Raw genomic sequence first — 25,250 nt, forward strand, 5'->3', positions numbered from 1 at the left:
CAAACCCTCCAACTATAGCAAAATCTGAACATGGCTGGACTCCAAAAATGTTGTGACTGGGCAAAGGAACTGCTTGCTGCTAAGGGAGGAAGTATCAAATAAAACTGCATCTTTTTCCACTTTGCTGAGACTTTGCTGGTTAAACATTCCTTTTGACACTTATAGCTCCACCAGTGCTGAAGATGAGCTTCAAGACTGCAACAAAGAACATATTCATCCAAAATTCCTTTGGAAAAATCCTGTTATTTCCTTTTTATCTTTTCAAATAGTCAGCACTGATGTTGCACAATGAACATTTTTTTCCCTACCGCGACTGGTGTAATGCCCTGATTTCCGACAATCCCCAAGATCCCTGTATACTTCCCACATAGCTATGGACCATATGATTTGCTGTCACCCTGAGCCCAGATGCACCCACACACGATGCGGAGCGAAGCTTTTGTCATCCACACGTGACACCATGAATATGATTTTGTTCAGCACATGGAACATTGCTTTAGTTACAATGGAAGAGACAGAGATTATTTTTTTCAGAGGCCCTTAAAAGCATTGCAGGAGGCCAAATAACTTCTTGAAAAATAGCTGTAGGAAGCTATTTTTTTACCAGTTGAAACAAAATGTCATTTAGTATGAATAGCTCCAATGGTTCCATAGAAACTGTTGGAGCAGGCAAAAATCTTATACCTGAAATTGTTCAACTTATGATTGTAATGATGTGAAGTACGTAATGGTGAAAACACACGTGTAAAAAAAAAAAGAGATTGCGCCTCTCAAATATAAATACTGTAACATCCAAGTTATATTAAAAATACACTCAGTTTCCTTTTAAAAAATCATGAGATTAAAATGAAAACATTTCGTAACATATTTTGAAGTTGTAAATGGAAACTTAGAATATATTGGGTTTGGGAGGTCTTGGAAACTGCAAGGAATTAATTGTGGTTACTTTGGATTTATTTCATAAGGGGTAGCTCTCGTCTTGTAAAGGTTTTTGATTTGACGTCATGATTAGCTCGTCCTTTCAACTAAAAAAGGCAAAGCAAGTCGGAAAATGTTTCTATCAGACATTATCTTTGTAAAAAATTAGCAGTGCATGTCATATGATGGAAATCAAAGCATATTTCTAAACTGGGACAGGTCTGTACCAGAGGAATCTACTCTCTTAAGGTTTAGAAAGACTACGTATCATGTGGTGGATTGTGAAGCATTTTTCCTCAGCGTGAGCGCTGCAAATCTGCAGTGTGAAATCATTTCCATCTCAACTGCCCTTGCGATTAGGCAACTGTAACAGAAATCACAGCTGCTGATTTGTATGATGGTCTGTGATTTACAAAAAAAAGCTGGTAAAAGCATATTTCTTTCATAGGAAGACCTTAAGATGATAGCTGTCAGCACATGTCAAACGGAGATCAGCCTTCAGTTCACAGCTCAATCAAGCCTAGTTAATTAAGAGGTCAGCAGGAACAAATAGCCTGCATACACTGTGAGTGCCCAGGACCAGGGGTGAGAACGGCCACAAAGATGGGGTCATAGGCTACTTTAAGCAGGTCAAGATTTGCCGTCATTGTTAGAGCATCTACCGCCATACCAAAAATCACCTTGGAAGAGAATCACAGGACCACACTATACTGTGCAGTCAGCAAACATCTACTGAAAAGAAATTTCAATTTTTTTTCTAGTTACACCACGAAACAATCATTTCTCTAAACAGTACTGCACACCTCACAGAACACCTTCTCAGAACCGTACAAAGGAAAAACAGCAACAGCAATGTTACTCTTGCTTTTAAAAGCCACTTTGGCATCCCGTTACCTCGGGTGGAAAAAAAAATTGATCATATGTATGTTTGCAACGGAGAAGATGTCTTTCTTTACTTACCAGCGTTATCAGTTTCCTTGAGAGAGTGTAATGTGCCAACTGGGCTGCTCCGCTTCAGGAAGCTCTTCAAAATGTGGTTTCTTTTATGCCTGTCAATTAGTTACGACCCACAGCAGAGTCAAGCGCCCTTCTCATAAGGAGAAAAGTCCGCGAATGAAACTTACAAAATGAGTTTTTAAAAAAAGGGCGAAAGCACAGTCAAAGATTTCTCAGAAATTATTCCTCATAAAAGTTCTTACTGGGTCATTTAAGTTGTAGCCTTACATTTTTGGAAGGAGAGGTATAATTAGGGTGCAGTAAGTTACAATCCATATGAATTCAAGAAAGATTTTATCACAGGCTGTGACTGAAGAATAAAAGACCAGAACAAAGACAAATATTAAATAATTTTTCTCAGTGGTAAGGTATTTTTTAAATTTATGTGCTTATTTGCTTTTTTTAGTGTTTCCATTCATTACAATAAATTCTGAAACCTTTCAAATTGAATTGCATTTTATATTATTATATGCTTTGCTTGATCTCCATGCATATTTTGAGTAAAACCTAATATATTTCTAAATAAATCTGTATGGATTGGGCAAAATCTGTTGTTTAAAATATCTGACTGTGTTAATTTCAGAAATTGCTTAATGATTTTCCAACATAGTCATTTTCTCATTCAGAAGCTGCCCTTGCTTTCGTCATTTGAAGCAAGAGTTCACTATTAGAAGATTACTTCAGGTTTTGAATGATAGGTATTTTATAATGCTTTTCTACACTAATAACACAACGTGCAAAATAAGCTTTTTGTCATGACCGAACAGGCAGTAAATATCATCGATCATTCGTAACAAGCCAAATTTCAGTTAAATAGGGCAGAGGGAGTTCCCTTCCCTTCGGTGCAGCTCCTTTGACTACACCAACTAGTCAAAGCCTAAATCGTGAGAGAGCTGGTGGAACACAACAGTGGCTTCTCCATGACATGCCACTTATTAGGAAGGACAGAAGCAGGTAGAGATCACAACCTCTGGATCTCATTTTGGCACGATCTGTGACACGTGAGCGCTTTGTCTCTCTGCCAAAACGAGATTCGAGAACATTGGCGCTCTCCCAACAGAACAGTAATATTTACAGTCTTTGAGGGCCATATCGACCCTTTCGAGCGCAGCTCTTTTGCATTGCCATTCATACAAAGTAAAAAAAGAAAGATGATTCATCTCATACACGCAGTGGCTGAAACTGACACTTGCGGCCGGAACGTCGTCTTCATGGGTGGCTGCGGCGTTTCCCATGTGATTGACAGGGGCTGTCAGCCACTGCTTAAAGGGAGCGTAGACGGCGCAGCTTGCTGCGTGTTTACGAGCCGTAGAGCTGCATGTCAGACCCTTGCTCGGGCACACTCGGTTTGTGGGGTTTGTCTTATTTCTAGAACAACAAAGATGCTGGCTTGCCAGGTTGTACGGTTTGGACTCCAGTAGCATCTGCCTGCATATCCTCAGCTCCACACCATCTTATTAGCACAGTGAGCAGTCCTTGGTGTCACTGAAGGCAGTCTGAGCAAGGTCCTCACAACACTTTTAATAACTTGGATGTTGATCTCAGTACTTTCATAGACAAACCATAGTCTAAGTGACCCTAATGGTAAATATGGTACATATTTAATCGAGATGCTATCGGTAACCTACGTCTTTTAATTCCTTCTTGTTAGATGTGTTCATTAAAATAATTTTAAATGGCTTTTTTAAATTTCTTATAGTTCGGTACCAAGGTATGAATAGTTTAGCTATTTTGAGATTCTTTATCCTTTGCTCACTATCAATCGGTTTAAGGTTTTTCTTTCAGCAAGATGATTGGCTCTTAAAGAAACCATCTAGTGTATGTAGGTGTAGAATCCATAAGATAAATAGTTCATGTTAACATTAAACTGTAAGAATGTAGGGTTTTTATAAAATTGTCATTTGTAAAGATTCATGTTACGTGGATATCAGAAAGGGCTATAGAAGTACTATAGAAAAGAACAGGAAATCTGAAGTCTATAAATCAAAATGATGTGCAGTCCATACCTGGTATCTCATTAAGTTGAATTATTGGCTGTTCATAAATAAAACCTCTTCACAAAGGAAACAACAGTGTAACTTGCAAATCACCAAAATAACAGAAATGAACATCCCATTAGTGCATCCAAGTTGCTGAGCAGTTCATTTCCACAAACTACATTTGAATCTTTTTTGACAACAATATATAATCACGTGCTTAACGTCTTCATATACATCATAAAGATGAAAATAAATGTCCCGCAATCACGTTTGTTAACCATTTTCAGTTAAATACATTTGAACAGTTCAAAATAGTTTTAAAACTTTGTTTGCTCAGAAACTGAAAAGGAGTTCTACCATTTCGGATAATTTCCAGTAAACTACCAGTTTTGCATTGATTAATAACGTGACTATAGATGTTTTAAATATTTTTATTCTAGATTGTTTCTGCATAAAAGTAACTAGTTAAGCAAGAATGTTTCATCTCTGACAATTTTCCTAGTGAATTTTACATATTTTTCTCTTTATCTGAATGACCATCCAACTCAAGCAAACATTGCCCCTGCCCAGAAAAATCTTCACATTTTTTTAAAAAAGTTCTGGCACAAATGCTGTTGCAAGTGGCTTTGCTGTATTTATTATTGTGGGTTAAGTGGAAGATGCTGTAGTCACTTCATTTAAAGAGGACAGAATAATAAATCTGGACTTTTAACAAATGGCTTGTTTGAGCCAGCTGTTATTTCATCGTTATATTGCGCATTGCACCTACCTTGGGCGCGAGGGTGATTGATAACTCAAGGCCCATTGTTTGGACGAGCGGTGCACGTGCCAAAGCAAACAAGCAAACGGAAAGTGTGGTGAAAGTGAGCAACATAATTCTGCAAAGGATCTTGGTTTTGGGAGTTCACCTTGGGGTGAGACAGCAAGATGTAGAACAAATAAAAACACCCAGAACACTTCATCTAAATAAATTATATAGAGAGAAAAAGGTTATTTAGATTATGTGAGTATGGAGGACTGTGATTTTTCCTTGCACTTTTTTACATTCTTTTGGAATTTAACTTCAGTCCAGGGGACTGTAGCCAATGGAAAATTCATTTTTGTAGTTTTTTTTTTTCTGACGCTATGATTGCAAAATCTCTAACAGTTTACTGAAAAAATCTCTTTAAATCAATATGTTTTACATTCTTAGAATGTTACATTACAAATACCCTTTGTTGTTTTCATCTTATTTATTTCAACTCTTTTCAATTAACCTCTTTTAAAGAATCTTTGTTTGCAAACAACATCTCATATTACAGAAAGGAGTGGTGTATATATTTGCAGTTAAAATGAGAAGTTAAATGTTTTCTCTTTTTTTTTTCTAGTTGCTCAAAGTAACTTGGCAACAAGGGAAAGGTAAAGTTATGCATTCAGGCTCCCACCTTCTTATGGGCTATTTGATATTTCAGTATACAGTTGAAATGATAAGCATAAAAGCTAAAGTGTAAGCTTGTGTCCACACGTGTATCTGGAGAGGTGTTCATAGCACCTTATATTACTTTACAGTGTTTCAAAAACAATTTTCAGTGGTATTTTGACCCATCTTTTTAAAATAATTTGCCTGCCTTTTTTCAGAAGAAATTAAGAAAATACATTAAAATGCACATATTAACAGACTCGCTAAACATCTAGCTCACAAAAATTGTTTTAATTAGGCAGCCATGGAAAAAAAAAAGATGTTTAAACCCAGAATTAAAATTAATAACAACACCTAGCTCTATGTCACCAGCGCTGGTGTGCTGCGGAAGGACTGTAATTTGCGATTAGAAGAAGGATGAAAGTTTTGCTCTAATGCTAGACTCACTGAAAATATAAAAATGGACCAAGATGATTAATGAGGGTGTATAAGCATCACAAAGGATTTGAACAGAAACTATTTCCAAGTAATTATACGTAAGATCAGAACGCTGCTTCTACCCCGGGCACCACCTTTGGGAGCTCCACAGTAAAGAGCAACTGCTTCAGATTTCCCGTCCAATACAAACATCTGCATAGCTACACAAACTCCAGAGTTTGGAGCATAATTGCTGTCCAGATAAGGGCCCAGATTTATTTGTAAATAGTTAACAAGTCTTTATTCAGGATTTACTCCTTCTGTGGATACAGCAAAAAAAAAAAAAAAAAAAGAAACCCAATCAAAAAAGGTAAAAGTCTTTTGTTGATTCCTAATTATGTAATATGACATCATTCGTGTCACATATTAGCTTTCGCTGAAAGCGTTACAAACGGGAGAGCGCAGCCCCTCTGTCGTTACCCCGATGTAAAGTTGACTGTCTTTTGCAAGCACAATGTCGCCGTGACGAGATGTGACAACAGCAGGCCTCAATGTTTCCACGCGCAGTCAGGGGCGCTGCATCGCTCCTTTGTTTGTTTCTATAGCTTCCCCTCCCATTCCAGCCTCCCACCAAAAAAGGCAGCTTCTGTTGATGCCGACCCCCCCGGTATTGATAATAAACATATCACATGGTTCAAATTAGAGAAATGCACTTCATATTTTCGCAGAGGCCTGTTCATACAAGTCCGCCAGATCAAAAAGCATCCCAGGTCGAAAAATCTGCCGAACTGTAGTCGATGGCTCCCTGTTTTATGTGGAGGAGAAAAAGCGGGAGGAAAAAAGAAACCTATCCACAAAGGGACGCAGCGCATACATGCCACTGCCTTTTCTTGTGTGCAGCCCAACGATTTTCCTGGTTCTCTAATTAGACTTGTATTCAGGGTGGCATTAGTTCCCAAACTTTTAATGGAGCGTAAAGCAGGGTTCATTTTAAAGGGAAAGGATAAGTGTAGCAACTGTTACACAAAGTGAATGGCAGATGTAGGGATTCTGCGCCTCCCATGGAGGGCATTCACTGCTTTTTTCCCTCCTTATGAACAAAATCCTAGTAAATTCAGTGCAAACAGTCCACAGGCACTGTAGCAAGATTCTGTCCTTTAAATAAGTCTAATTAGAGCTCAGATATTCGGAGCACAAATATATGTTTGGAAAATTCCCAGACCAAACTGAGTGATTACGTATATTTATAAGAATAAGCGGGCAGTAGGCATCCACTCACCATTCGTATTTTCTCTGATACAAAGAAAAATAAAATATTTCTACTTACCCTCTGTTAAGGATAAACACATTTCACATATATTCTTGATGTTGGACTTTACACATTAGACACTTCAAGGACATTTTACATTTTATTCAATATATAAAACTTACTGTTTTTACAAGTGTGTTAGAAAGGGAACCTACTAGTGGAGAGTTATAAAGAGATAAGCAGTACCACAAGAACAATAAAAGAAATTAGTTGTAGTCACATGCACAAATTAGACAATAAAAATTTACTGATTGCAGAAAAAAGAATTACGTCGAAAACAATGGATTCTGGCACAAACTCAGACCTCTACTTATTCTTGACTTTATGATGAGATGGTAAATTTTTCATTCAACCATAAACATCCCGTGCCACCTTAAGTTAAAAAGCATAAAACTTTGATAGTTAATATGTGCTTGCAATACCAGTAATACTGCTGAATTTTTTATTCTTTGCAATGGCAAAAAAATTGCGCTTTATGATGTTATACTGCGGTTTGTAATGATTATGGCTTTCTGTTGTTTCAGGCTGACATTGTTTAATGGATCTGTTTAATTGTTCTGCTGATATATTTTTAATGTATTAATAGCGTCAACATTAGTTGCTGAGAGGAGAAACCGGCTGACTAGTGTGCTTTCAAGAAATAAATGGATCACTGTAAGTGTCACCGCGACCACACTGTTGTGTTGAGGGCTGAGAACACTGGATAACACTATTACTGCTCTCTTTCCTCAGAGGAATTCAGAACATTTCTTTTAGGTGGGCAGCTGTGAAAAGCAATTAATTATCCTGTTGAATATTTTCTATTTTTACTTAAGAAGGCTTAACGATTTTGTGTGGTATATGTTTTTATTAATGAGCAGAGTTTAGAGAATATTTCTTCTGTTTCTCAACCTCTACTGGATGTTAAAAGAGCGAGGTGTATTAGGGCAGCGGCGGAAAGAAGTGGTGACAGAGGCTCCTGCTCAGGCCTCCAGGCACCATGACCGCAGGAGTGTGTCTTCTAGTCCATCATGTAGAGCTCCGACAGGGAGCGTTCAACCTTCTTCATCTTCATCACTGTCGTCTCCCATCCTGTAATATTATAAATTGTACTGTAATGCAGCAAAAAGCATGCTCCGCTAAGTGCCCGGATCCTTGGCCAGCGCAAAAGCAGTTGGTCTCATCAGTAACATTAGAGTTATATGCACAGATGCACTGCTTGACAGCCATTCAAACATCACACCTTGTCTTAAATGTAATGTGGTTTACAGTTTTCTCCACCGTTAACATCATGGATATTTAGCAGGGAGTGGAGCGCAACTGATTTAAAGGAATATAGCTGGAGATGATTGAAGTGAGGACAGCACCATCCCTCAGCCTCTACGCGGGAACTTCAAATGAGGGAAGCGGCCAGTCAGAGTCGATTTTTACACACTTTGTCCGTTGGCGGGAAAATGTGACGTCTGGTCCACGTTGGAATGAAAGAGCGGCGCGTTCAGTGAAAAGCGCTCGACGACGGACGTGCCGGAGAAACACGCTCTGTACAGCGGTGTGTGTGTGTGTGTGTGTGTGTGTGTGTGTGTGTGTGTGTGTGTGTGTGTGTGTGTCTGCTTCCATTCTGAGCTGTGTAGTGCAGCAGCACGGGTCAAAACAGCACGAAACAAACGTTTACAGGGGCTCTGGACAGACAGACAGACAGGCCCCAGTGTACAGTGTCCCCACCCCCCTTCCCCCCGTTACTGAGCGCTCGCACTCGGTACACACCGCGATCCGTGTTTCATCTACCGCAGCCTGAGTAAACACACCACTGCCGCTGGGCCCGCCGGATTGGAAAACACTGATTTTTCTTACCGGACCCGTCATGATGTGGAGCTGGAGTGCAGTTGGGTGGATCCACTGGAAGAAAAGTGTATCTTACGGGGAGAAAGTTAACCCTCACGCGACACTGACATGACCAAGAAAGAGCAGTGACACGATCAGCACGGGACACTGAGTGACGCGATCTACACTGAACACTGAAACGAGCAGCGGTGACACAGCGCATGGTGGTGAACACTGAACCGACGTGCGGACTCGGTGTCCGAAAGCGCAGAGGCTCTTTCGAGTGATCGGTACCCATAGCGAACGGTGGACTCGGGTCCGAGTGGAGCGGTAGACGACCGTATGAACGTGAAGTGGATTCATTGTGTAGGTCACGTGAACGCGTGTGTGGGAACAGCTCGTTGAAACGAGTTACAGTGTAAGGGCGCACCGACCGGGCCGACAGCGAACAGGGAGGCGCAGGACACAGGACCTCGGTACCGTTCGGTCCGTCCGGCTCCACTGCACTCTAGTTGTCTCTCTGACTCTGTTATGTTTTAAAATACACTTCGGCTTAGTTTATTTGTCCTTAGGGTCTCCTTCGAGAAACGATGGCGCGCGCGCGCGCGTGTGTGTGTACCGTGAGTGTCGCCGGGCTTTATTCATGTGTGGGGGCTCTCACGTCACACTTGTGCAAAGATTTCTACCGTTTGAAACAAAAGTGATCTTCTTCAGCTATTTAACAATGACCCGTTTTACTTAATTTTGTAATTCAGACATTTTCAAATTTAACCTTTCACTGTTAAATATCACCAAATCCTGCCGTGGGTTAAAACGCACATATAGTGCAGTTTAAACACACACACTTTCTGAACCACTTATCCCATTCAGGGTCACGGGGAGCCAGAGCCTAACCCGGCAACATAGGGCTGGAGGGGGAGGGGACACACCCGGGACGGGACGTCAGTCCGTCGCAAGGCACCCCAAGCGGGACTCGAACCCCAGGCCCACTGGAGAGGGGGACCTGGTCCAACCCACTGCGCCACCGCACCCCCCGCGCAGTTTAAATATTTTAAATATTTTTAGCATAAATCGGAGTCCACCATGTTCATGCGTAATAATAAAAGGAAAGTCATCAAATACTTCGCTCATTCAGTGCGGTATGTAGGCTATAGGGTATGATAACTGACATGTAACTACATTTAAGTGTGTAGAGTTATCAAGCTTTTACAGTAGTTCTTATTCTTCTTCTTCTTCTTATTATTATTATTATTATTGCTTATATTTTTTAATTATTATTATGAACACAAACAGCTACCAGGCGACGGTTTAGGGGGAACAATACAGTCCATATTTGAAATAGTGCAAATGGGAAACGATCCCCTGTGGAATGCCCCTAATCTCTTTTATTTTTGATAGATTTACCACAATGAATTATTCCAGATCCGAGCACTTAGTTTCATAATAATTTACAAGCTGTTGCAAACTGCAAACTTATGTTGAGAAAAACAACTTACATAAAACAATGAAACAAGTTCTGTTATAATATTGATAAATAAATAAATAAATAAATAAAAATCTTGAAAAAAAAGGAGGATTTCGAAAAGACCTGCTTTCACTGTCAAAATGTATGATGTTTCCTGAAAATTAAACCATTCCTGTAAATGTGACTCATTGAATATTGAAATACATAATGAACCCAAAAAGTTTTCCCACTCCCCGTGGGGTCCGCGTACGCGCGACGTGCACGAGCCTGATGATATGACAGAACATAACGCATGGATATGAGCAGCTGTAGGGATGTGCTGCTGCTGGGTTCAATCTCGATTTCGAGAACTGATCTCGTCTCAAGTGTAACTCTCTCTTGTGCCTTAACCGCTTTCAGGGACCACGTTGCACCGAGGTGGTCTGCGCTCAAACTAACACAATTTGGCAATAAGCAGAAAATCGCATAAACCACAACGTTTAAAAAACATTTCATCTTAAATCTGAGAAAACGAGACTTTAGCAGCGCCGTCGGTCGTTAAAATGAAACGAAACTGGGAAACTGGAACTCTGTGTGTGTGTGTGTGTGTGTGTGTGTGTGTGTGTGTGTGTGTGTGTGTTGGTTTATTAAGAAAAGCACGTGACCGCAGAGGATCCTCAAAGTAGTAATAACCCAGACGTGCACTGTCTCCTTTCTGCACACACACACACACACACACACACACACACACCTCCTCCCATGCTGCTCATTTTCATGTATGAGGGGCTCTGCTAAACACAGCTCATGGTGACTTTCCCTCCGTGGAAACAGACAAGGTTGGGCCTGAGTCATCATTTTATGATCTTTTAAAATGTAACTGTAGCAGTGGCAGTGACAAAGGGAGGTGTGCGCTCCTGAATGGGCTCCCTTACATCACTGCTGTCCTCCTGTGGCCCAGTGAACTGTCTGCTCTGGTGTGTGTGTGCGTGTGCGTGTGTGTGCGCAGGCGCCTCCTACACACCACACAGAGAGCTTCCCAAAGAGCCAGGCTTTTTGACTCCCACAACACACAGCCCTAATGAGTGTAAGAAACAGAGAGCGCAACAACAGCAGATGCAGAAAATGAGCATCCATCCCAGAATATGAAAACCCAGTCATGCATTAACCATCAGGCCATCAAGGTACTGCTCCGCTTTCATCTTCCTAAAACTCATCTGATCGACCAAGTTTCCTGCGCCGAATTTTGCTTTCACACAAAGCAGTAGCCGAGCACCTGACCGCAATCTTCAGCAGACCCATAAAATATATATTTCTTTGACTAAATTGTAGGAGACTATTCCTCCTCCTTAGCTTGGGACAAAGAACACAATTTCAGCAAAAACCCAAGTACACAAGAAGCAACGACATCAACATACCGCAAAAGGTTACAGACTTACAGAAATGACACCAAAATTCATGTATAAAACCAATAATTATTATTAGACAAAAACACAAGTTCTCAGTACACCGAGTTCCTAGAAAATAACAATTTGCTAAGGGGAAAAAAATCACTTCTTAGTAAACTCATTAGTGCTTGCTGTCTTCACAACGCACAGCAGTTTCAACAAAGAAAGTAAGGTTTTGCTGAAACATCTCTAACGCAATGTCGATTTCTTCTTAGCTAAAAAAAACATGCAAGCCCCCTGATTTATGTTGCTCATTCTTTCATGACAAAAATGACAAATAAGTGTATGTACCCAACTGTTATTTTTCATGAGTCTATACAGCTGTTTTAGATCAGCTCAGTGGTCACCAGCGAGAGATAGCAGAAAAGATCCTATCGCCTCTCACACTCTCCCATGGCACTACCGTTTGCTGTTAAACATCCTGTGGTCTTGCTGAAGAGGCTGCCCGGTACGGGAGATACATATATGTCGATATGTACGTATATTCAAACAGAGTTATCCATACCCGGACTTTTTCAGCGGTAACATCCATGACAGGAATTAATAGTGCGATTTGCAGACATGAAGGACCTACTGCCTCATGCATCTGCAGAGCCATGACCACCACCGACTTTAACTAGGGAGTTTTAATAGGTATAAACTGCTTGTTTTGATTCCGCTTGAAGAAAAAAAATAGGCATCATATATGACGAGAATATCGTGCTCTTTTATGAGAGCTCGCTCCAAACATGTTTGCAAGTAGGCCTGGGTTGGCCGCATGAGGCCTTCATTATAAAGACACAATGAATTACTTTCTGGGACGAATACAACTATTTCATCTCCGCCTAACAATGGCATAAGTCTTCTAATTAACTGTTTGTGTGGCCTTTCTTCTTGTGACTAAGTTTGTCGTCTTTATGGATGTAAACGTCAATATAAGGCACTATTTTCAACAATATATTTTTTTTTAATTTAAAACAGCAATACAAGACCATACAAGGTTATAACAGTTCTGCTTTATGAGTTGTTGTCCTTTTATGAGATTATGCGGACACACAGTTTTTAAATGTGTATCCAGCAGGGAATATCTTCGCTCGTTTCAATGCTATTTTAAATTTACCGCACATTGCAGAATTTATTCCGATTTTTTCCTCTTTTTTATTTTTGGATGACATACCAAAACATACTGTAATCTATTGTATGCGTGGCATAATAAGACACATACCTGATTTAGAATCAGGAATAGGGAGTGTGTTAAATATCAAAAATCGACCTGCTAAAGCGAACATCCTCTGTCTGGGCCTTTGTTTTAACACAATTTTACATTTAGCATTTCACTCCTTAATTTTTAATGACGTGCCAATTTGCTTAGCCTTTACTTAACCACTGATACAGCTGTTGTGTATTTTTGTCCCATCTCTGAAGTTTCATTACAGACGTTCCCTACCCCGAGCGGTTAAATACTGTAGCCTATAGATTATCTTAGCGCTTCACCGCACACTTCAAACATTTTCCATCGAAAACACATGCTGCAAATGTTCATAACAAAAATCATGCAATCATCTGTAGGCACTGAGCTTCAGATTCAAACATGCATAGGATAAACACATACCAATATTGCAAAGCCAGAGTGACTGGTGTCAAGGCGCCCTGGGTACAAGACTGCCCAGTGCATCACTTGGAGATGAATGTGTACCATATTCTGCAGCTGTGCACAACATCAGCAGCTTTCAGAGCGGTGTGAAAATGTCATAATTACTGGCATGTAGGCTACAAAATACAGGTGCACCATGTGGATCTTGCGCATGAGAAATAATAAACACACCCGTCCATCGTCACACTGCAGGGTGTGTCTGTAGGAGTGTAGATACGCACGTGTACATGTATCAAACATAAAGGCGACTGTGTCAAATAGCATCAAAAGCAGAATTCAAGCACATTTCTGCAATCACTCGCAGTTAAGGTGAACTGCAATTTCATACCAGCATGATTGTCGATACTAAATATTACATTTACATCTCAATTATACTAAAGGCCGTTTTAGCGGTTTCAGGCGCTCAAAGTAGGATTTTGCTCAGAGCGAAGCTGGAGCTTTTGCGCAAACTGAAAAACAATGAAAATTCACGCAAATGACCACGATACCGATGAGTTAGTGACAGATCAGATGCACAATCCATAAGCACTTTTTTTTTAACCCAACGCGAATTTACCAACGGGCCGCACGTCGTTACACATTATATTACAACATGCCGTTAAATACTGAAGAACAAATAAGACATGTAAAAATATGTTAATGAGGGCACTTAACGCGACTGTATTCATATTCATCCATCGAATAAGATCATGTCCAAGTCACTTGCATTTTTTGGAAAACAATATTTATTCTTATTGAAAAACAAGACGTGTAAAAAATACCACATTCCCAATAATACAATATTTGCCAAAAACTTTGTACAATGTTTTATTACTGAAATAAGAACACACTGCGTATAAATGTATTAATTTCACCTTAAGTGTCTTTTTCAATACAAAGCACAAATTAAAAGAATTAAAAAGTGTCATTTTGTCAGTCTAGGAAAAAATAGTGTTTTAACAAGAAAACAGAAATACATTGTTGTTTTAGACACGTGACACAATTTATATAACCTGTTAATAAAGTTGTAATCCTGAGACGTCCAGAAAACAGTGATTTTATACGGATCACTTTATAATTATAACGAAGTCTGTGTGGGGGGATTAGATTCACACTAAACTGTATACATAAATATATTCTTTTTTTTTTTTTGTAATATTTTACAGCGTGAATATAGGCACAGATAGTGTTAATGTCCGTCATTCAGCTGCTTGTAAGAAAACAACAAATACAAAAATAATTCCTACCTGCTGCGAGGAGCGGGTTTGTGTTTTAAATTTTTGTTTTGTTGATGATGCTGATGATGTTCTTTGTTTGTTTGTTTGTTTGTTTGTTTGTTCGTTCGTTCGTTCGTTCGACTGCGGTAAAAGTTAACAGCCCGTGGACGTGGTGCCGCTGGCCGTCCGGTGCGGGAAGCTGTCCACGACCACGGGGGGCAGAGCGGCTCCCGGGTGCCCGGGCAGCCGCGGCGTGGTCGAGCGCGCCGCCGTGAGAGCAGGAGGGCCGAGCGCCGCCGGCGGGGGCAGCACGGGCACGAGCGCCGAAGTCCGGGAGGCGCAGTTGGGGGAGCCCAGGGGCCCCCCAATGATGCTCTCGATCGAGAAGGTGGACCTGTGCGCCGGGCCGCTCGCCTTCGTCGCCGCGGTCTGCGCGGAGGGGCAGGGGGGCACGTTCGGGCTCAGCTGGGGGTAGAAGCGGCTCCTCGCGGCCAGGTCGGCGCCCGCGGCGGGCATCAGCGCAGGGGCCGGGATCGCAGCAGCGCCGGCCGCGTGCGAGTGTCTGGACTGCGGCTGGTAGGCGAAGAGCGCCGAGTGCGAGTGGTGGTACGACTGCAGCTGCACCCCGAACCCGCAGCCGTACGGCCCGAAGCCGTAGGCGGCGGCGGCTGCGGCGGCGGCGGCGGCCGCAGCGGCGGCCGCGGCGGCAGCGGGCAGGAATCCGCCCGGGTCCCGCAGCAGCTCGGGCGGCGTCTGCTGCCGCTTGAAGCGCTTCCTCCTGCGCAGAAAGCTGCCGTTGTCGAACATGTCCGCCGACTCCGGGTCCAGGGTCCAGTAGTTGCCCTTGCCCGGGTTGCCCGGCTCGCGGGGGATCTTGACGAAGCAGTCGTTGAGGGACAGGTTGTGGCGGATCGAGTTCTGCCACGCGGGGAACTTCTCGCGGTAGTAGGGGAAGCGGCTGCTGATGAAGTCGCAGATCTCGCTGAGCGTGAGCCGCTTCTTGGGGCTCTGCAGGATCGCCATGGTGATGAGCGCGATGTACGAGTAGGGCGGCTTCACCAGCGCGTTCTTGCCCGCCGCCGCCTTGTACGCGTCCCGGGACGAGGGGCTGTCCGCGCACGGCGGCGGGGAGCCCGCCAGCAGCAGGTCGTCGCGGATGCGGGCCACCTGGTCCGCGCAGGAGCGCGCGTCCCCGTCCCCGTCCCCGTCCGCGTCCGCGTCCCCGTCCTCCCCCTCCCCCACCACGTCGATGTCGGTCTCCTCCGACAGCATCGAGGCGTCGGACATCATGTCAGAGCTCAGAGTCATGGCTGGACGGCGGTCAGTCCGCGGAGACAGCGAGCGAACACACTTCTTCACACACCGAGCGAGTCATGCCATGGGAGCCGGAGCGGAGCGGAGCGGAGCGGCGACGGACGGGGGGGGGGGAGGCTGAGAAACACACGGGCTGCGCGCTCCTTTCCCTCCCTCCCTCAAGCGCCATGTGCTTCGGGTGACGGCGATGGTGAAGATCACGAACTCGTCATTTTTTGGTCCAAGCGAAGGAAACATTAATCGAAGCGACCAAAAAAGCCAGATGTGAGTCCCAAACAGGGCGGATCTTGTGTGTCGCTATATACGAGCGCGAGGATCACATGGGCTGGGAACGTCACCGGGGCAACTGTGGGCAAGGGGGGCAAAAAAAAAAGAAAAAAAAAAAAAAAATCAGGGAAAAAAAGGGGGCTTTGAAAAATAACCAAAGAACCGGGAAGGTTTTTTTTTTTTCTCTCTCTAAAAAAAAAGTTGCGTTCCTTTTTTGGTGGTCATCTGGGTGCATTCATATGGTTAGTGTAAAGAGTTCATCCCAAAATGGTAGACGAGCTTTAAAAATACTGAACCTCCAAAAAAAAAAAAAAAAAAAAGAAGTGAAGTGAAAAAGAACGAAAAAAAAAGAAGTGTCAGGAACAAAGCAGTGTTTGCTGGTAGGACATACTCTGCTTTGATTTTAATTTACAAGAAAAGAAAACTTTAATATTATGCACAATAATAATATTGTTGATTTGCAACTGGAAATTTGAATTTACGTTTTCACAACTGTGTTCATTTTTGTTACATATAATTTCCAGGGTGTAATTTTCTGTATTGTCTAAATATCTTTTATAAAACTGCGCCCTACAGAGTATTTTTTTCCTCGTGCAGAACATCATAACATCAGATTAAAATTCAACCTAAAATATTTTAAGGATTTTTTGCACATTTTAAATGCATCCTTCTTGTAGAGCCTAAAAAAGTATATAATGAGAAAAGCAACATTAAAAGAATGTGTCGATCCTGTAAATGTATGTTTTGGATATGTCTTGAAGATGTCTATTTGTATGTCTTAGACTTGTGAAATTCTGGTTGTTCATTGTGGCGCTTTAAATATGAAACAGTTTTAAATATTTGTTTCCCATCCGCGTTTGTTTGAAATTACACAGAAGAAATAGATATGTTGCAATTTTGTACAATTACCAAAGACAAATCAGATTAACAGATAATTCATCAATTTTACTGAGTGCGACGCTTACTCGTGTAAATCATAAGGAATTCTCGCCTTCTTTTTAAATAATACATTTACTACTGTCTGTAGGCATATAGGCCAGTGATATTATTCATAAGAAAAACATAGTAAAATGTATTCCCCTGTGATATTTCTGCAGTCATTTGCAGGCTAGTGGATACACGTTTTAAATTTTAAGCACAGAACTAAAGCAATCTTAAATGAACTGAACACTTGCGTCAAGAAAACGGTGCTCATGCTTTTCAGCCAAATGTGACAATGTTTTCACACTGAGCGCTGATTTTATATATGATGCGCGCAATAATTTTTCTAACTTCTCCATGAATGCAATTTATTCTTACTTAGTACAGTGTCAGTGTTGGGGATATTAGAACGGCTGTCCTTTTTTAACCAATGATGCGCACAGATGCGCTGAAACTTTCCGTAACGTTAAGCAGTCTATCACATGAAGAGAAAGCAGAGCTCAATTTATAGCATAAAGTGTAAAAAATCTAGTTACCGACAGCTACTTCTCAAAGGTCTGTGCATCGCTCTTACACAGGGATTTGCCGTTAAATCAAATACACTGTTAATCTTATTTTATTTTTCTGTTTTCCCTCTAAATAATGCTACAATCATGATGCATGTCATTATACATCTGTGCAGATTATCACACATCTATCTACACGGGGGTCATATAAACCGTGAAAAGGCCATGTTCTCGTCAAACTACACCTTTTCACTTGTCCATTCATCTGACTTTTGTGAACAAATTAAACATCCGAGAGAACCGCATTAGGCAATGAAAGCGTACACGTGTAATATCAATTGATACCAGTTCCAAGAAGTAATTTATGTATAATATATTGCAAAAAAAAAAAAAAAAACAGTTAAATTTTGAGTCCACTTCCATTTTGTGAAGTTTATTTATTTTTTTATTTTTTTATTTATTTTGTTTTTTTTTTTTTACTTAATCTGATTTGCTGCTTGTGAAAAGACTGCGAAGTTCTGAATCAATGTCTTGGCGCTGACGCTCAAAGGCAGCCTGTCATTCAGTTCCATCTCAATGGGCTTCCAGTGCTACTTTGACAGGACCTTTAAACATTCGCATGCTTTGCCATTTTGACTGACGCCCATTTGCAGCTTCTCTACTTTAATTAGTCCAGTTGTATTTTTAAATTATGTATGGTGACTATATTAACAAACCGTGTGTCTGGAGAGCGCCACCTTGCGGCAAGAGAGCGCTACCACTGTGAAGTTTCCGCTGCGGAGCCTCAATTCTGCAGCGCTGTTTCAGAGCTTTATGTTACAATAATTGCGTTAATTTGCATGACATAAGTTGCTGCACATATCACGTTGTATAAACAACACAAGGTACGTTTATAGACCTTCCTTGCATTGGAGTCTTTGCAAAAAACACACAAAATGCTTTTTCAGATTTTTCAGAGATGTGCACTGCTTCCCCTATGCCGTTTATTGTCCTGTAAAGATGTTATAGCTCTTACCTGTTTATTTTCTTTTTAACTGAATTAACGGATGCTGGTGTCTACACATGTGCTACACGAGCATCTACTATCCAGTGCTATTGTTATGACATTATAATTATTATTGTTTTACAGCTTTTGGTGTTGTTTTGTTCCCATTATTGCAGTAACTAATTAGTGAGACAGTAAACCCATTAATCACAGTGTCAAGTTATTTATGACTTGAGTAATTTCCATTAATGACTTCACTGGGTTTTACTAAACGTGCCAGTTCACGATCACACACACGGTGCTCACTGCAAACTGTATGGAACAACTGAACTGGGGAAAAAAAAAAAATCTTTATTTCTGTTTTGTTACTTAACTCTTGCGCACACAAATCCTGCTGAAGCAAAAGCTGTAACATTACTAGACGCGTGTTTAACGAGCAAGTGGAGCGAACGTGTGCGCGTTATTTGCTCGTCGGATCGGGGACAGTTAGTGGTCTTTGGAGCAGAACAAGTGCGTTTCTTCGAACGTCTCGGCGCAGAAAAGTTCTTTGAAGCGGCGGCGCTCGAGCTGCGTTCAGTTCTCTCTGTTTGCGGTTATTTTTTTTTTTCCGTTTGTCGTTTCTCCCCAATCAGTGGGCTGAAAAGATTGCTGGAGATGAGATCTGCCTTCAGCTTGGGCTCTCCACCGTGCGACTGGACGTATTGTGCGGCGGTGCCGCTTTACCTGCGTTATTGGAAACGATATTTCATTAATTAATCAGTAATGTAAAGCTATTACTATTACTGACAATTTCAATATTTTTCACTCCTCAGTGTACTTGTAAGATTCACGCTTCCTTTTTCCTGTGCGCGCTTGCAGTCCGAAAACAGCACTTTGTGCAGCTGACTGTGTTTGAACGTCGGAAATCGAGTGTCCTGTAGACTATAGTATAGTATAGTCTGTCGTATTCGCTCTCTGCTCTTCTTTAAAACAATATAGAAAAAATAGGAGGGGGGGGGGGGGGCACTTTGTAAATAAGTCATTCCGCAACATTAACTAATACTGTTGGTCACATTGACCGTTGCGGGACATTTCATCATAACTCAGTGACAATTTGACCAACCTGATGTTGAAAGGTAGATTTTAGATGTATATATTATATATTTCATACATACATGATGGGGTACGAAAATACTATGCTGTCAAAATAAAACATACATAAAGTATGAAATATTGTTTTTAATGAACATGCTAAAATAATTGCTGTATAAATAGTTTCAGTTCTTCAGTTCCTTATACATTTAAATCAGGGTTTGGATTGCATGTATGGTAAACCAACCTTGAGCTTTTATAAACTCTGCTCCATCTACTCAGTGTAAGTGTTCGGATCCATGAGTCGCTACCAGAATCACTTAGATGAGCTTATAGTGACATCAGATCTGAAGGCTGTCCTCAGAACTCGTTCCCTTGGTCCTTTCAATGACCTGCAGAGGTGCTGCTCTAAACCAACCCAGGGTCAGGATTCATACCATGGGACACCGGCTTCAGGTCCACAAAACAAAGAAGGTCTTCCTGCCATGTGCTTCGTGTTGTTGTTTGATTCTGGTTCATTTGCTTGAGCTCACCTTTTTTTTGGGGGGGGGCGGGGGTGGCCTCACAACATCACGTCAGCCCGTCCTTCAGAGCTGCACACTTCCACATCACAGACACCACTCATCGCATCTTTTCCTTTACACATATCCCACATCTCACCGACTGACTTACTTATCTTTTAAAATGATGCTTTTCTCCAAATGACAATGATCTATGTACTCATTAGTACAGCTGGCTATACTGCATCGGTTCAGTGTAAGGGCCTTGATCAAGGGTACTATAGCAGGAACTGGGATTGGAACCTGGCTCCTCTGAGTGCAAGGCACTGGCCATAACGGCATAGGCACAGTTTTTTGGAAGGGAAATGCTTCTCACATTTGGACCACAACCTTAGTGAAAGTGCTACACATCTCTCAGAACCTTTCCTACAGGTAGCGAGGGTTCTGGCCCAAATGTGACATAGGAGGCAGAAATGGAAATGTAAATGTACACTTATTAAGTGTAACATTTCTCAACCTGTTCACATTAGACATGATGGGGAAACATCGCGGCTGGTGATTTCGGAGGAGCTCGGTATGGAAACGGCCCCCTTTCGCCAGTGCTGCCAAAGTGATACTGTGGAAAATCTTACCTAATCACGAGTCTGGGTTTTGGTGGGTAATTTCATCCCCTCCCCTCTTCCCTCCCCCAGCTTCCCCCACACACAGTGTAATCAATCAGCCACCCAGGTTCATTTAGACTGCTTCAGGGCACCTGCTCTTTGCAAACTCTGTTCTTACCCATGATACCATGTATTGGGTCACGAAGCCACAAGATCAGTAGTGTTTGTTCCTCCCGTAGAAACAGTGGTGTTTCCAATGGATTCAAGACTCACTCAGACCTTGCCTCATTTTAAAGGAATCCCATTTGTGAACATGGAACATTTATTTATCTGAATCCTTGTCAGCGAAAATAATGCCCCACAAAATTACTTATGGTACAACAATAAAAAATAACATTAAGATTAATAATTCATATATCCATCCATTATCATTAACTTGTCCAGTGCAGAGTGGTTCAGTGCCAATCTTGGAACAGGTCGTGAAGCAGCCCAAAGCATTATTATTATTATTATTATTATTATTATTATTACAGGAGTTAATTAGTTGTAGTAAAAGCTGAGAGGCGCAGAGCCTCAGTCACGTGCCGCCGCTCGCGCAGTTCGCTCTTCTATGACTTCCGGTCGTGTGGAGATAAGTGCGTGAAGAGCGGGTGGAGCCTGCTTACTCAACACAAACTCACTTTGTGGTCTTTTTTTCGACAAAAGGTAAACGCGGTTGCTTTCAAGACTCGAAAAAAGACACCAGCGGACACGACCGCAGTCAACTGCTCAGTGTTTTACCGTGACGTTGTGCGAAACCGGAGAAGAAATGCAGTTAGTTATCATGCCATGGTGCGGCTAGCCGGCCAGCTGAGTTAGCTGTGTTTCTGCGCATGCATGATGCATCATGGTGATGTAGCTAATTCAATTGCTAACGTGTGCAGTACATTGATACTACTCTGTACTGTAGTTATTTCATACAGTTTTCACCGAAGCGACAGCTTTCTTTGTGTCACATATATATACTATATACGAGTTTTGTCTGTCCAGGCACTGAGGAGAGATCATGTGACGTGAGGTGAGAGACGATCTGGAACTGTGCGAGACTCACTGACTGAGGGCTAGTCGCGTGACTTAGCCTGACACACACGTGACGGGTGGTGTGGATAAAATAAGTTAGAACGTTTAACTCGTACTCGTGTGTACTGCACTTTCTGAAGCGTTGATCATCTAGTTCGGCACCGTCACACTTGGTTCAGTGTCGTTGTCTCCGTGATTTAGGTGGAGGTGGTGGTGCACGTGCTAGGTGAGACACAGTGTGAGCGGGTGCGCTTGTTGTGGCGGCGCGCGCTGGGTGGGAGCGGTGAGCGCGCATGCACGCGCGCGCTCTCGTGGGACGAAGACTTGACTGCGGTCAGCAGGCCGGCCAGCCTGCCACTCTGCTGCGTTTCTCCGTATTGTTGTTGTCAGTAAATCATGTCTTATGGACGTTACGCTTCTTCTTCTTCTGTTGAAATTGGTGTTGCCATGGCTGTGTTGGTAAAGATCATTTCTTAAATAAAATCAGTTGTTTAACAGCATATATTATCATGCGAATATGCTATGTCTCAGGTTACTTGGACACTTGTGTTATGTAAGGCTTGCAGACTAAAAGAATAATAATAATAATGTCACACTGATGATGATGATGTTCAAGTATTTGGCCATTAATGATTAAGTACCACTGTATCGACTCAGACTGTGTGCATTGATCATGGGCATTACAGGAGTAGCAGGCTTACATTTACATTTATTCATTTAGCAGATGCTTTGTCCAAAGCCGCGATGTACATCTCAGCACAAAATCTTGTGGTCAGAACCTTAAGGTGCTTGTCCACTTAGCTGAAATTAGTGAACTGATCACTTGTTAATGTATATGATTTATTTGGTCCTTGCATATTATAGAGTGAATGCAAATAGTGAAGATTTATTGTTCAAGATCTATCTATTAGGCTGTTGAATATTCACAGTTTGCCAGTAAGAATGTCAGTGCTCAGATTTATTTTTTTATATTTTCTGCAATGATGTTAATGGTACAGCTGAACTTCAGTAGGGGAAACCCTGAACTGGACATACTGGTCAAGAGGTAACTTCATACATAAACAGAGTAATACCTGCATTGTGTTTAAATGGCTCGGCTGAGGAGATGTTATGGTAAGAATTAAAAGTCTGGCTCATGGCTTTTTGTAACTTAAAAAACAGTAGTTTATAATTTATGATGTAAGTGTATTCTGTTTTGTGTTGTAGATGAAAGAAACAATTATGAACCAGGAGAAACTCGCCAAGCTTCAAGCACAAGTCCGTATCGGTGGAAAGGTATGATCCAGTTTGGTCACAATTTTAACGTAATTTATATTGAGCTTTTGTGATACATAGTATTTTAGTGTTGGACATGTTTGGGTTTAAAAGTCATTTCTAAAAGTATTTTGTAACAAGCTGATGGAAAAAATGAATAGCAGTAGAATTTCCTCCTACTTTCACAATCTTTTGAAGGGATCGGCCCGCAGAAAGAAGAAGGTGGTACACAGAACAGCAACAGCGGATGACAAGAAGCTTCAGTTTTCTTTAAAGAAACTTGGTGTTAACAATATTTCAGGCATTGAAGAGGTAAGCAGTTGTAAACACAGCTTTTTAAGAACTTTCTTAATTAGTGTTCGTCTTCCAGCATCAGGCAGTGTCAGTTTGTAGTAACCATTACTCTTTTTCTGTTGTAGGTAAACATGTTCACAAACCAAGGGACAGTAATCCACTTCAATAACCCAAAAGTGCAGGCATCCCTGGCTGCCAACACCTTCACCATCACAGGGCATGCAGAGACTAAACAGTTGACGGAGATGTTGCCCAGCATCCTCAACCAGCTTGGTGGTGACAGCCTGAGCAGCCTCAGGAGGCTGGCTGAAACCTTGCCAAAGCAGTGTAAGTGTGCTGCATGGGCAGAAAACAGTACCTAGTACCTTGTGCTGCAGTGCCATTGTGTTCTCCAGCTTTAAATTAGTCATGGGTCATTTGGGAATGTCAAATCAAGTATTGCTGTTGGAGCAAATTAAGTTTTGGAGTAGTAGAGCTGTACATATTGTTATAAAACTCCAGTGGAGACAGAAGTACACTTAGAGTTTTTGATGGGTTTTGGAGCTTAGTAGTTTTGTTGCAGAAAGTTTTTAGTGGGAGTTTTTGAGGCAACATTCTGATATGAGAGTTGTAATCAAATCTCATCAAACTGTTCAGTGTCCACCTCAGAATTCTGTTTCCATACAGGGTGAATGTCTGTGTTTGTTCTACTGTATAGAAAGATACAACTTCTTGCATAAATACCTAAACTACATTCATGTTCCAAAGAGGGATTTTATTTGTTCTGTCTTTCTAAAAAGCTGGAGATGGTGGAGCGCCCCTTGCTGCTGGAGAGGAAGACGAAGAAGTTCCAGGTTAGAGATCCACCCGTTCTGGTGTATTTGTTTTAGTGATAATTTTGTTTTAGTAGCATTTGTAAGTACTTTTGTTATGTTTAAAACACTTGATTGAGTTTTAAAGAACTTTTTACATCGTGTGATACTTTAAAGTTCGTCAGAAAAAGTAACAGGTAATATAAGTGTTACCATTGCCTAAGATTGCATGTTTAATTTTTAAAAACTTGACAGCAAAAGCACAATTTTGTAGTTTTTCCTCACTTGGTGAATAAACCTTAACATTTTCTCACACTTTTAACGCTTGGATTTTCTTAAGTATAATAGGACTGCAGGAGATTCAAAAATGGTTAATGAGGCAAAATTAATTAGGCTGGATGTGGAAATATGTAAGGAGATTTTGCTTTTATAGATATTATTGGAAATTGATAAGATAATTAGTAACTGGCCCTGTGCTGAATAATACCGGTGGAAGGGCTAATTTGTCATACAGTTTTGATTCACATTGGTCTAGTTTATGTTTGAACATTTAATAATTGAATTCTTAAAGTGGTGACATCAAAATGGCATGAATGTATATACAAGTAAATGTTACAAAGAAAAAAATAGATCAAGTGTCGGTAAAAGCAGCTGCTCTGAAGTGGCAATCTCACCAGTAACTTGTGTTTTTCAGATCTAGTGGAGAATTTTGATGAAGCTTCAAAGAATGAAGCAAACTGAGGAGGACCAGCCTGACCTGATTCATAACTTTGTAGGTTGTGTTGAGCTGCATCTGCCACTTTATTTCATTAATGCACTGTTCCTGTGTTATGTAGATGCCTTGTGCAGGACCATAACACACTCTTACTTGTTTTCTGGTAACTTGACTGCATCACATGTGTCACTCAACATGTTTACATTAACAAATTTCAACACTTGCAGCTGGAAGATGTATTAAAGTTGTCATGTATGGTTTCTGTTACCATGCCTTTCTGCAGTCTAAATAAAAATATAGTTTGTCCTCTAAGTCCACATTTGTTTCTTTCATTTCAGCATGACAATTTTGTTCCAGCATGGACCACAGCTTTCAAACACCTCTAAAGAATAATTCTTATCAATTGAGATTTCCATATTTATATTTGCCATAACA

The 25,250-nt window shown here is 41.3% G+C and overlaps 2 protein-coding genes across 2 annotated transcripts; one reads left to right on the forward strand and one right to left on the reverse strand.

Moving 5' to 3' along the window:
* Nucleotides 1-14,344: 14,344 nt before the first annotated feature.
* foxd1 (forkhead box D1) lies at nt 14,345-16,207 on the reverse strand. The gene has a single exon (XM_029253145.1). The coding sequence runs from the start codon at nt 15,842-15,844 to the stop codon at nt 14,690-14,692; it is 1,155 nt and encodes a 384-aa protein (XP_029108978.1). The 5' UTR covers nt 15,845-16,207; the 3' UTR covers nt 14,345-14,689.
* A 5,109-nt stretch (nt 16,208-21,316) lies between these two features.
* On the forward strand, nt 21,317-25,120 carry btf3 (basic transcription factor 3). The gene is made up of 6 exons (XM_018736745.1): nt 21,317-21,407; nt 22,968-23,036; nt 23,214-23,327; nt 23,435-23,636; nt 24,089-24,142; nt 24,795-25,120. The coding sequence occupies exons 2-6, from the start codon at nt 22,968-22,970 to the stop codon at nt 24,839-24,841; spliced, it is 486 nt and encodes a 161-aa protein (XP_018592261.1). The 5' UTR covers nt 21,317-21,407; the 3' UTR covers nt 24,842-25,120.
* Nucleotides 25,121-25,250: the final 130 nt, after the last annotated feature.

The sequence above is a fragment of the Scleropages formosus genome, chromosome 6, assembly GCF_900964775.1.
Source record: "Scleropages formosus chromosome 6, fSclFor1.1, whole genome shotgun sequence".
Lineage (NCBI taxonomy): Eukaryota > Metazoa > Chordata > Actinopteri > Osteoglossiformes > Osteoglossidae > Scleropages > Scleropages formosus.

Excerpts from the sequence above, each read along its gene's own strand:
- foxd1 (XM_029253145.1), bottom strand. The coding sequence starts at position 15,844 with ATGACTCTGAGCTCTGACATGATGTCCGACGCCTCGATGCTGTCGGAG.
- btf3 (XM_018736745.1), top strand. The coding sequence starts at position 22,968 with ATGAAAGAAACAATTATGAACCAGGAGAAACTCGCCAAGCTTCAAGCA. Across the intron at positions 23,037-23,213 it reads AAGTCCGTATCGGTGGAAAG|GGATCGGCCCGCAGAAAGAA; the intron begins GTATGATCCAGT and ends AATCTTTTGAAG. Across the intron at positions 23,637-24,088 it reads TGAAACCTTGCCAAAGCAGT|CTGGAGATGGTGGAGCGCCC; the intron begins GTAAGTGTGCTG and ends CTTTCTAAAAAG.